The sequence below is a fragment of the Macaca thibetana genome, chromosome 19 (genome assembly GCF_024542745.1).
Source record: "Macaca thibetana thibetana isolate TM-01 chromosome 19, ASM2454274v1, whole genome shotgun sequence".
NCBI lineage: Eukaryota > Metazoa > Chordata > Mammalia > Primates > Cercopithecidae > Macaca > Macaca thibetana.
In genome coordinates, this window is record NC_065596.1 from 17,794,986 (window position 1) to 17,807,514 (window position 12,529).

Genomic DNA, 12,529 nt, shown 5'->3' on the forward strand with positions numbered 1-12,529 from the left:
CTGGGATGACAGGTGCATGCCACCGTGCCTGGCTAATTTTTGGTTTTTTAGGGGTCTTGCTACTTTGCCCAGGCTGGTTGTAAACTCCAGGGCTCAAGCGATCCTCCCAACCTCAGCCTCCCAAAGTGCTGGGATTACAGGCATGAGCTACTTTGCCTGGCTTGAAGGACATTTGAAATTGCACGTGGTGTGCTGGCAATGCTCAGTGTTAGTTCTAAGCACGAGATTGGGCCCCCCCCTGCTCGCACCCTCAATTCCTGCTCTTGCCCTTCTCGCAGCTTCTGAGCCTCATCACTGTGGAAGGAGGAATTTCCCATCAGCCCCCTCAGGTGCTACTCTCTAATCCCCCTCTCCCCTCTCTAGGACCAGCAATAAGGAGCTTCGGCACCTGATTGAGGTCTCCGTGGTTTTATGGGCTATTGCTCTGACCAGCTGGATCAGTGACCGTCTGCTCTGCAGCTTCTGGCAGAGGATTCATTTCTTCTATCTGCACAGCATCTGGTAAGCGCGTGCTCTGAGGCTGTGAGGGGCCCAGAGTCAGAGAATCTTAGATGCCAGAGCTCGGAGTAGGAGCCTGGGGGCTGGGGGTCGAGGAGCAGAGGGAGGAGAGCCAGATACTGGGTCCTGGCAGTAGGGGAAGGCTGCAGTCAGAAGGCCAGACCCAGAAGGTCCCTTTGGATGGTCAGGATCCATGAAAGGCCGGGCGCCGTGGCTCATGCCTGTAATCCCAGCACTTTGGGAGGCAGAGGCGGGTGGATCATGACGTCAGGAGTTCCAGACCAGCCTGACCAATATGGTGAAACCCCGTCTCTACTAAAAATACAAAAATTAGCCGGGTGTGGTGAGGCGTGCCTGTAGTCCCAGCTACTCAGGAGGCTGAGGCAGGAGAATGGCGTGAACCCGGGAGGCGGTGCTTGCAGTGAACGGAGATCCTGCCACTGCACTCCAGCCTGGGAGACAGAAGCAGACTTCGCCTCAAAAAAAAAAAAAAAAAAAAAAAAAGCCTGGGTGTGGAGGCTCACGACTGTAATCTCAGCACTTTGGGAGGCCGAGGCGGGCAGATCACGCGGTCAGGAGATCGAGACCATCCTGGTTAACACAGTGAAACCCCATCTCTACTAAAAATAATACAAAAAATTAGCTGGGCATGGTGGCGGGCGCCTGTAGTCCCAGCTACTCGGGAGGCTGAGGCAGGAGAATGGCGTGAACCCGGGAGGTGGAGCTTGCAGTAAGCAGAGACCGTGTGCCACTGCACTCCAGCCTGGGTGACAGAGCGAGACTCCGTTTCAGAAAAAAAAAAGATCCATGAGAAATAAAAAGAGGGCCAGTGTGAGGCTATGGGCATCTTATGCCGTCACCACCTTCGCTCTGCATTCCACAGGCACGTGCTCATCAGCATCACCTTCCCTTATGGTATGGTCACCATGGCCTTGGTGGATGCCAACTATGAGATGCCAGGAGAAACCCTCAAAGTCCGCTACTGGCCTCGGGACAATTGGCCCGTGGGGCTGCCCTATGTGGAAATCCGGGGTGATGACAAGAACTGCTGAGACCTGCCAGCCTCTTGACTATCCAACCACCACCCTTCAACTTGCCTGTGTCTTGAGAAGAGAGCCCCGGTCAGGACTTGCGCCTGAGGGACACTCATGGTTCCTTCCTCTGTTTCCCCTTCCATGTCCTCCTTGTCCTGCACTGCCCTGCCTTGAGGCCGAGGATGGACTTTGTAACATCTCTGAGCAGCAGCCTGGTGACTGTGGGGGGCTGTCTCGCGCATCTCCCTTCCATGATCCCCCACACCCTCTTTCATTTCCTCCTCTGTGTCCACAGCCTCCCAGTGACCATTGTCACATGAGCTAGTGGGGCTGAGTCACCAGGTACTGGGGTGACTGAAGGATGTGGCATCTAAATATTAGCTTCCAGGCCTGGCGTGGTGACTCACGCCTGTAATCCCAGCACTTTGGGAGGCCAAGGAGGGCGGATCACCTGAGGTCAGAAGTTCAAGACCAGCCTGGCCAACATGGCAAAACCCCATCTCTACTAAAAATACAAAAATTACCCGGGCGTGGTGGTGCACGTCTGTAATCCCAGCTACTTGGGAGGCTGAGGCAGGAGAATCGCTTGAATCCAGGAGATGGAGGTTGCAGTGAGCTGAGATTGCGCCACCGCACTCCAGCCTGGGCGACAAGAGCGAGACTCCATCTCAAAAAATAATAAATAAATAAATATTAGCTTCTAAATATTGGTGGTCACTACCAGACTCCCTCATCTGTCTTTGACCATGGCAATGTCCCTGGTTCTTGTGGGGCACCCCAGAGAATGAACATGACTTCCAGTCACCTCATTCTACATCCGCACATACATGTGGAGACGTTGCACGCAGACCCACCCACCTCCTCCCATGTGCTTGTGAGGTCCTCAGGTTCACAGCTGAGGAAAGCAGAGTCCCAGACTGGGCAATCTGTGTGCTTTGGGGGCATGTGGACATGACAGACGAGTGAGGATAGTCTTTAAAGCAGTGGTGGGATGGTGGGGAAGGGCAGTTTTCATGATGGTTAAGAGCACAGGGCTTCGAGTCAGGCAGACCTAAGTTAGAATTCCTGCCTCACCATTTTCTAGTTGTACAATCTTGGGGAAGTGATTTTTCCTTCCTTGGAAGCTCAAGGACATTGTCTGTAAAATAAACATAATATTCCTTGTCTTGTGGGGGTTTTTGTGTGGTTAAAACAAATGAATGTGTGTGAAGTGCTTAGCATAGAGTTTGACAAACATCTAGCCACCCACTCATCTTTAATTCATCTGCCCCATAATTTATTCATCCATCCATCCATTCTTTCATTCATCTACCATTGATTTATTCATTCATCCATCCACCCACCCTTTAATTCATCTACCCATTAATTTATCCATCTATCCATTCATCATCTACCCATCCTTTGATTCATCCATCCATTAATTTATCCATCTATCCATCCACCTACCCATCTTTTAATTTATTTACCCATTAGTTTATCCATCTACCTGTCTTTTAATTCATGCACACATTAATTTCTCTATCCTTCCATCCATCCGTTAATTCACCCATCCATTACTTTATCCATTCATCCAACCACCATTAATTTATCCATCTATCCATCTATCCATCCATCCATCCATCCATTCATCTATTGAACTCTCCATTGAACTATCCATCTATCCATCCTTTAATTTGCCCATCCAATAATTTATCCAACCATTCTATCTTTCACCTATTATCTATCCTTTAATCCACCTATTCATTCATTAATGTATCTATCCATCCATTGAATCATCCATCTAACTATGCATTCATTCATCCATCCATTATCAATTATTCATCATCATCCATCATTTATTATTCTTTCATTCCTCTATTAAGCCATTTATCCATTCATTTACCCAATTATTTATCCATCACCTTACCCTGCCTCCCTCTGTCCATCCATCCATTCGCCTACATTTAGCCATTCATTTCTCCATTCGTTTATCCATCCAAATCATGCAACCATGCTTTTGTTCATCTACTTTTCAACTGCTCATTCATTCACTCATTCGACACACACACGTGTATTGGGATCCTACTATATATCAGACGCTAGCCTCTGGGGATCCAAGACAACAAAGACATGCAATGTCCTTGCCCTAATGAAGAATATAGATATTAAACAAATACAAACACACACACTCAAAGCACTTCCAGACACTGATGGGTGCTAAAACAAACACAATAATATTCTGGAAGATGATGGTTGTGGGAGCAGTACTATCACATGGGTGGTTCAGGGAGTGCATTTTGCAGTTGAGCCCTCAATGACAAGAGGAAACAAACGATATCAAAAGCCAGGGCAAGGCCATTTTGGGAGGCTGGGACAGGAGGACGCTTGAGCCCAGGAGTTCAAGGCCAGCATGGGCAACACAGCAAAACCCCTTCTCTATGAAAAATTTTTAAAAAATTAGCTGGGTGTGGTGGCATGAGCCTGTAGTCCTAGCTACTTGGGAGGCTGAGGTGGAGGATGGCTTGAGTCCAGAAAGTGGAGGTTGTGCCACTGCATTCCAACCTGGACACATAGTAAGAGGTTCTTAATCTGGGGGCCCTGGATGGGTTTCAGCTTCCACAGACCACTTGACATTGTGTGCAAAAGATGGGTGTTTGGGCATACAATCTAGGCACCTGGAGTGCATCACTTTAGATAGATGAGAATACTCTCATTTTATAGATGTGGCTCAGAGAGGGCAAGTCACTTGCCTAAGGCCACCCAGTGTGTACTTGAACCCAGTCTGTCCTCCAAAGCTCCTTGCACTGCAGTGAGTCAGTAGTGGACTTGAACCTAGATCCCTGGTCATCTGCTTCTGGGTCCTTCTTCCTTTCTTGTCCTAGAAACCAGAGGTTTTTTCACTTGTGGCTCCAGGATGGATCATGGTGGTCGGAAGAGGTGGAATTGGGGATTTCTATAAACTTGTAAAATCATCTACGAAATGCTGTGTGTCTTGGTGTATTTGGGGAAGAGGAGCTGTGATTCCATGACATCCCCTAAAGAGGTGTTTGACCACCCAAAGAGTTGAGAACCTCAGTTCAAAATCTTCCTGGGGAGGGTGGCTGAGCACGGTGGCTCACGCCTGTAATCCCAGCACTTTGGGAGGCTGAGACAGGCAGATCACGAGGTCAGGAGATCGAGACCATCCTGGCTAACACGGTGAAACCCCGTCTCTACTAAAAATACAAAAAAAAAAAAAAAAAAAAAATTAGCTGGACGTGGTGGTGGGTGTCTGTAGTCCCAGCTACTTGGGAGGCTGAAGCGGGAGAATGGCGTGAACCTGGGAGGCAGAGCTTGCAGTGAGCCAAGATTGTGCCACTGCACTCCAGCCTGGGTAACAGAGCAAGACTCCGTCTCAAAAAACAAAACAAAACAAAACAAGACAAAACAAATCAACAAACAAAATCTTCTGAGGGAGGAGGATAGAGAAGCGCCTGCCTCCTCCCCTGACCCCATGGTTCTTCCTCTTCTTTGCCAGTTTATGTGGCCCGAGTGTAAAATCATGTAAAAAAAAAATCCCACTCGGCCGGGCGCGGTGGCTCAAGCCTGTAATCCCAGCACTTTGGGAGGCCGAGACGGGCGGATCACGAGGTCAGGAGATCGAGACCATCCTGGCGAACACGGTGAAACCCCATCTCTACTAAAAAATACAAAAAACTAGCCGGGCGAGGCGGCGGGCGCCTGTAGTCCCAGCTACTCGGGAGGCTGAGGCAGGAGAATGGCGGGAACCCGGGAGGCGGAGCTTGCAGTGAGCTGAGATCCGGCCACTGCACTCCAGCCTGGGCGACAGAGCGAGACTCCGTCTCAAAAAAAAAAAAAAAAAAAAAAAGAAAAGAAAAAAATCCCACTCTATCCCCAGTATCTGTCCTCTGGCTCTGCTGGTCCCTCCTCACAGCCTCCTCCTGGGGCATAAAGGTAGCCGAAAAGCAGGAGGCCTGGGTAACCTCCGCCTCCCAGGTTCACGCCATTCTCCTGCCTCAGCCTCCTGAGTAGCTGGGATTATAGGCGCGCGCCACCACGCCTGGCTAATTTTTGTATTTTTAGTACAGACAGGGTTTCACCGTGTTAGCCAGGGTGGTCTCGAACGCCTGACCTTGTGATCCGTCCACCTCAGCCTCCCAAAGTGCTGGGATTACAGGCGTGAGCCACTGTGCCCGGACTCCAGGCTGTAATTCTGACAAGCTACATGACCCTTGTACACCCTAGTCTCCATCAGGAAGGTCTCTTGATGACAAAGGACAAAATATTCAACCCTAAGTGGCTGAAATCACAAATGGACAATCAGCATATATACTTTTTTTTTTTTTGACAGAGTCTCTGTCGCCTAGACTGGAGTGCAGTGGTGCAATCTTGGCTCACTGCAACCTCCACCTCCTGGGTTCAAGCGATTCTCATGCTTCAGCCCTCCAAGCAGCTGGGATGACAGACACCCACCACCATGTCTGGGTAATTTTTGTATTTTTAGTAGAGACGGGGTTTTACCATGTTGGCTAGGCTGGTCTTGAACTCCTGACCTCAGGTGGTCTGCTTTATCAGGAAGGTCTATTGGTGAAAAAGGACAAAATATTCAACCCAAACTGGCTGAAATCACAAATGGACAATCAGCAATATATACTTGTGTTTGTTTGTTTGAGACAGAGTCTTGCTCTGTCACCCAGGCTGGAGTGCAGTGGCACAATCTTGGTTCACTGACTCACTGCAACCTCCACCTTCTGGGTTCAAACAATTCTCTGGCCTCAGCCTCCCAAGTAGCTGGGATTGCAGGTGCACACAAGCATGCCTGGCTAATTTTTGTATTTTTAGTAGAGGTGGGTTTTCACCATGTTGCCCAGGCTGGTCTAGAACTCCTGAGCTCAGGTGATCTGCCCAACTCAGACTCTCAAAGTGCTGGGATTATACGCGTGAGCGACTGTGCCCGGCCAGCATATATGCTTTTGAAGTTCAGCCCCAGGCTGCAGACCTGGCTGGGTCCAGGCTTCAAATGATGTCACCAGGGCCAGGCTCTCCTTATCCCTCTGACTGGCTTCACGGGTAGGAGCGGCCACCAGGAGGGCTAGGCTGCCTGCCTTCCTTCTAAGTTTAAAAGTGAACTCAAAACTCCAAGCCCAGGCTGGGTATGGTGGCTCATGCCTGTAATCCCAGTGTTTGGGAGACCAAGGTGGGAGGATTTTTTGAGACCAGCCTGGGCAACATAGTGAGACCCTGTCTCTACAAACAAATTAAGAATCAGCCAAGCATGGTGGTGTGCATCTGTGGTCTTAACTACTTGGGAGGCTGAGGCAGGAGGATCGCTTCATGAGCCAGGGAGCTGGAGACTGCAGTGAGCTGTGATCACACCACTGCACTCCAGCCTGGGTGACAGAGTGAGACCCTGTCTCAAAAAAAAAAGAAAAAGAAAAAGAAAAAAAGTCTGGAGCAGTGGCTCACATCTGTAATCTAGTGCTCTGAAAGGCCAAGGTGAGCAGATTGCCTGAGGTTGCAGTGAGCCGAGATCACGTTCCTGCACTCCAGCCTGGGTGACAGAGCCAGACTCCGTCTCAAAAACTATATATACTTATATATGTATATTGCAACAGGTGGCTGTGTGTGTACTTTTGTGGCAGGCAGCAAACTGGGAGGTTACAGGAAACAGGCTGGAAGCCAAAGGGATTCCAAAAAATATCCAAAAGAGGGCTGGACCATCATATAAAGGGAACCCTCAAATGTTGTTCCCGGGGTGCAAATAAAGTGAACCACTAGAGGGCAGAAAGACTTAATGTATTAACAGTAACTGTTCAGCTACGGACCAAAAGCAAGACCAGAACATCCAAAATGTTACTTTCTTTGGAGTTCAAGACCAGCCTAGGCAACATAGGGAGACCCTATCTCTACAAAGAAATTTAAAAATTAGCTGGATGTGGTGGCGCATGCCTGTGGTCCCAGCTACTGGGGAGGCTGAGGTGGGAGGATCGCTTGAGCCCTGGAAGTTGAGGTTGCAGTGAGCTGTGATCGTGCCATTGTACTCTAGCCTAGGTGACAGAGTGAGACCCTGACTTTAAAAATCTCGGCCGGGCGCGGTGGCTCAAGCCTGTAACCCCAGCACTTTGGGAGGCCGAGGCGGGCAGATGACGAGGTCAGGAGATTGAGACCATCCTGGCTAACGGGAATGGCGTGAAGCCGGGAGGCGGAGCTTGCAGTGAGCCAAGATCAGGCTGCCAAAAAAAAAAAAAAAAAAAAAAAAAAAAAAATCTAAAAAATTGAAGGGGTACACGTGCAGCTTGTTACATGCGTATATTGTATGATGGTGGTCTTGGCTTTTCGTGTATCCATCACCTGAATAATATACTTTGTATCTGTTAAACAATTTTTCATCACTTTCTCTCCTTCCACCTCCAGCCCACCCAGTGTCTATCATTCCACACTCTATGCCCATGTGTACATGTTATTTAGATACCACTTGTAAGTGAGAATGTATAGCATCTGACTTTTTCATCCATCTCCAGAACTTTCTCATCTTCCCAGCATGAAACTGTCCCCATGAAACACTCACTCTCCAGCACCCTCCCCTGCCCCTGGCATCCACCAGCCTATTTTCTTTATCTTTATCTTTTTCTTTTTCTTTTCTTTCTTTTCTTTTTTTTTTTTTTGAGACAGAGTCTTGCTCTGTCAGCCAGACTGGAGTACAGTGGTGTGATCTCGGCTCACTGCAACCCCCGTCTCCCAGGCTCAAGCAATTCTCCTGCCTCAGCCTCCCAAGTAGCTGGGATTACAGGCGTGTGCCACCACGCCCGACTAATTTTTGTATTTTTAGTATAGACGGGGTTTCACCACGTTGGCCAGGCTGATCTCGAACTCCTGACCTCAGATAATCTACCTGCCTCAGCCTCCAAAAGTGCTGGGATTGCAGGTGTGAGCTTCAAGACCTCCTTGGCTTGAAGGTGGGACCTCACTGAGGATCCTCCCCCTCCCACCCAGGAACCTGTCTGCCTCCTGCTGCTGTTCATGGTGCCAATGCTATAGGTGCCAAGGGGCATCTGTAGGCCAGCACCGAGCTGCTCTCAACCCCTCCCTCAGCTTCCCTCCTATGCTCATCAGCACCCGAAGTCCAGAGGGAGCTGAGGCAGCAGGGGATGGAGTGTCACCACTGCCCCAAGCATGTGCACACCCAGCTGGGCTGTGACAGTGTCTGGGCTTGTCCCCAACTTTGCTCTGAGACTGGAATGGACAGCACGGAGAAGCCAGGCAGTGGGAGCAGGCATTTCCAAGCCTGCAAAGGCAGGGAGGCCCTCCCAGGACCCCAAAAGTGCGGGGATGCCTGGGTCCACAGCCTCGGTTTGGGTGGCTGCAGTTGCACTGGGGGTGTGTGGGACTCCTGCCTACTCTGTGGAGTAGGAGGCTCGGGTCTGCAGCTGTGGTTTGGGCAGCTACAGCAGCACCTGGAAAGCTCTCACCCCAACTCAGAAGGGGCGGGGCTCCCACTTGACCCTGACACAGCCATCAATCTCCCCTCTGAAGAGGTACATCTAATGGTCATTAGGGTAGGGATGATGACTATTCTTTTTTTTTTTTTTTTTTTTTCTGAGATGGAGTTTCACTCTTGTTGGCCAGGCTGGAGTGCAGTGGCGTGATCTCGGCTCACTGCAACCTCCGCCTCCCGAGTTCAAGCGATTCTCCTGCCTCAGCCTCCCGAGTAGCTGGGACTACAGGTGCATGCCACCACACCCAGTTAATTTTTGTATTTTTGGTAGAGATAGGGTTTCACCATACTGGCCAAGCTGGTTTTGAACTCCTGACCTTGTGATCCACCCGCCTCAGCCTCCCAAAGTGCTAGGATTACAGGCGTGAGCCACCAAGCCTGGCCGATGATGACCGTTCTTAACTGCTTCATGCTGACAGGGGGCATTGTTTTTGGAAAAATGGCAGTCAGATTTTCCCTCAGGGGCCTATCTAAGGGTCTGCAGTAAAAGGGAGCCATCGTCTGAGGCTCCATTTGCATGACCATTTGGAGTTTGACAGTCCATCCCTTTAGTTTCTTCTGAGCTGCAGTCAGAGATCACTGATGGGTTCTCTCCCACAATTGTCAAAGGTTACAAATAGCTTGAAAGAAAAGTTTCCTTGATTCTGAAAAACAAAACAAAGGATCAGCAATGTTCCAAGCAAAAACTCAGAATACTTTGGTCTTCCATTAGTTCAGTTCACCCAGTCAACTCCTGTTCACAATCTCCAAAGCCAGTAGAAACCTGCACTCGAGGTCTATAATCCATCCTTTGAAGAAGATCAAAACAAGACAACAATTGTCTATGAATGTCAAAATGTCCTAGGAGAGTCACAGTCAAAATCATGATTGACAAAGAAATTTGGTAACCGCTGTGGTCTACAATAACCGAACACAATAACCTTAATTATGATTCATAACACATCCTTAGACATCAGAACTCTAGAAATCCCATACAATTTTGGAACACACATTAACATTATTCATTAAAATGTAACCCGCAGGAGATCAACCACCACCTTATTTTGACAATCCTATGTAGCTAAACATATCAAATCACCCTGTCTACTTCTTCCCTGGACACTTCAGTGATCCTCTGTAGCATCCAAAACTTAGAGGTTAGAAAAGACAATTTTGAAGTTGAAATTTGATTTCAGGAAGGCTATCAAACATATTAAAGGCTTATAACACTTATTATGAAATAGATCAGTGCCCTAATAATAGCAGATTGTGCTTCCATTCCAATGTTCAACTTACAGGAAAACCAAATAATACCCTTTTGAATTTAGTCAATGTGGGCTGGGCATGGTAGTTCACGCCTGTAATCCCAGCAGTTTGGAGAGCTGAGGTGGGTAGGTCACTTGAGGTCAGGAGTTCAAGACCAGCCTGGACAACATGGCAAAACCCAGTCTCTACTAAATATACAAAAATTAGCCAGGCGTGGTAGCATGCACCTGTAATCTCAGCTACTAGGGAGGCTGAGGGAGGAGAATTGCTTGAACCTGCGAGGTGGAGGTTGCAGTGAGCCAAGATCATGCCACTGCACTCCAGCCTGGGTGACAGAGTGAGACTTCATCTCAAAAAAAAAAAAAAAAAAAAAAAAAAAATAGTCAATATGTTTACACACAGAATTCCTTTTACAAGATTAATTTTTACAAACCTTCTATAACTTGTTTAAACCCTTAGCTTTATCTTATCTAACTTAAAACAATCCTTTAAATCTCTAAACTTGGCAAAAATTCACATTCCCATGCCTTCTTATATTCTTTTACTAAAGACACATTTTACTTTTCTTACACATCTTGCATGTAAATCTATTTTCAGCAGTCTCAATTACATGTTATAATGGTAACTCTTAGCAATTCTTACTTTTGGTAAAAAAAAAAAAAAAAAAAAAAAGAAAGAAAACCTGGTAAGTTATTTTAATTATGTCCTAGGTGCTGATAAGATCTGAATATTTCCAGCACATCTATGGACATGATTAACTCCATATGTACCTAGTCCTTACCAAACTGTAAAGCAGGCAAGTCGAACAGTTTTCAAAAGCCAAAAAAGCAGTTTATGACTTCAAAGCATTTAGCAAACCTAATATTTGACCTGCATAATTTGGACCACATGTCTACATTTTGAAGACATTTTTATTTTATCAATAATCTTTAAGACTGTTTTTATTTCTTTAAGATTAAAGTATGAGAACTAAAAGGCATTATTGTTTCTATTTTTCTTCAAGAATATTTGCCCTAAGTGCTTATTTTTCCTTAAGCTAATCAATTAGAGCTCTTTTATATAAACATCACACATGTAACACATATATAACTACACAGATAGACAGAAGGAGATCCAGTAGTAGTTGTAAGATTTTTCTTTTTTTTTTCTTCTTTTTTTTTTAGACAGAGTCTCACTCTGTTGCCCAAGCTGGAGTGTACTGGCATGACCCTGGCTCACTGCAACCTTTGCCTCCTAAGTTCACGTGATTTTCCTGCCTCTGCCTCCCAAGTAGCTGGGATTACAGGTGCCCACCAACTCGCCTAGGTAATTTTTGTATTTTTAGTAGAGATGGGGTTTCGCCATGTTGCCAGCCTGGTCTTGAACTCCCGGCCTCAGGTGCTCCACCCACCTTGGCCTCCCAAAGTGCTTGGATTACAGGTGTGAGCCACCGCACCCAGCCTCTTGTGCCAGTTTCTTAATTGGATTACTGGCCTGGGGGTGGAGCCCTTCAAGAATCAGGGCTAGGAAAACTTGCAGTTTCTAAGGCCTAATAAGTAGGCATAGCTGGACGACAAAAATAGATTTTGAGAGGGATCCATCTACCCCTAATCCCTGAAGTGCCATGAGGAAAACAGAGGTTTTTCCCAAAATGGGTCAGTGGAGCCTCCTGTGTTTTTCCCAAGGAGTCTCAGGCCACCAGAAGTCATCCTGGAACCTCTCATGTGTACATTAAGAATAGCAAGACAAAAATGGAGAAAAATAGTTCAGTTGATTGAGAAGAAGACACCTTTTTCCAGGAAAAAAAAAATCTACAAAAATAAATGACATAAAGGCCTTTTAAATATACCTATAGTTTGGATATCCTCCATCTTTAATTAAGCTGACTTTTAACCATTGCACTTCCTTTTTTTTTTTTTTTTTTGAGATGGAGTCTCACTCTATCACCCAGGCTGGAGTGCAGTGGCGTGATCTTGGCTCACTGCAAGCTCTGCCTCACAGGTTCATGGCATTCTCCTGCCTCAGCCTCCTGAGTAGCTGGGACTACAGGTGCCTGCCACCATGCCCGGCTAATTATTTTGTATTTTTAGTAGAGACGGGGTTTCACTATGTTAGCCAGGATGGTCTCGATCTCCTGACCTGTGATCCACCCACCTCGGCCTCCCAAAGTGCTGGGATTAGAGGGGCAAGCCACTGCGCCCGGCCAACCATAGCACTTCCTTTTTAAGAAGTCCTGGCTGGGAGCAGAGGCTCTCGCTTCTAATCCCAGCACTTTGGGAGACCAAAGCAGGTGGATCAT

At 47.4% G+C, this 12,529-nt stretch overlaps 2 protein-coding genes across 3 annotated transcripts in view; one reads left to right on the forward strand and one right to left on the reverse strand.

The window, feature by feature from the left end:
* The window catches only part of ACER1 (alkaline ceramidase 1), a 48,059-nt gene extending 45,400 nt beyond the window's left edge, over nt 1-2,659 (forward strand). For both annotated transcript variants that reach the window (XM_050770757.1, XM_050770758.1), the window contains 2 exons: nt 364-501; nt 1,382-2,659. In XM_050770757.1, coding sequence (XP_050626714.1) covers nt 364-501; nt 1,382-1,550 — 307 coding nt within the window. In that variant the 3' untranslated portion in view covers nt 1,551-2,659. The remainder of the gene's footprint in view (nt 1-363; nt 502-1,381) is intronic.
* Nucleotides 1-12,529, reverse strand: part of TRIP10 (thyroid hormone receptor interactor 10) — a 550,254-nt gene that overhangs the window by 426,676 nt on the left and 111,049 nt on the right. The gene's annotated exons all lie outside the window — the stretch shown is intronic.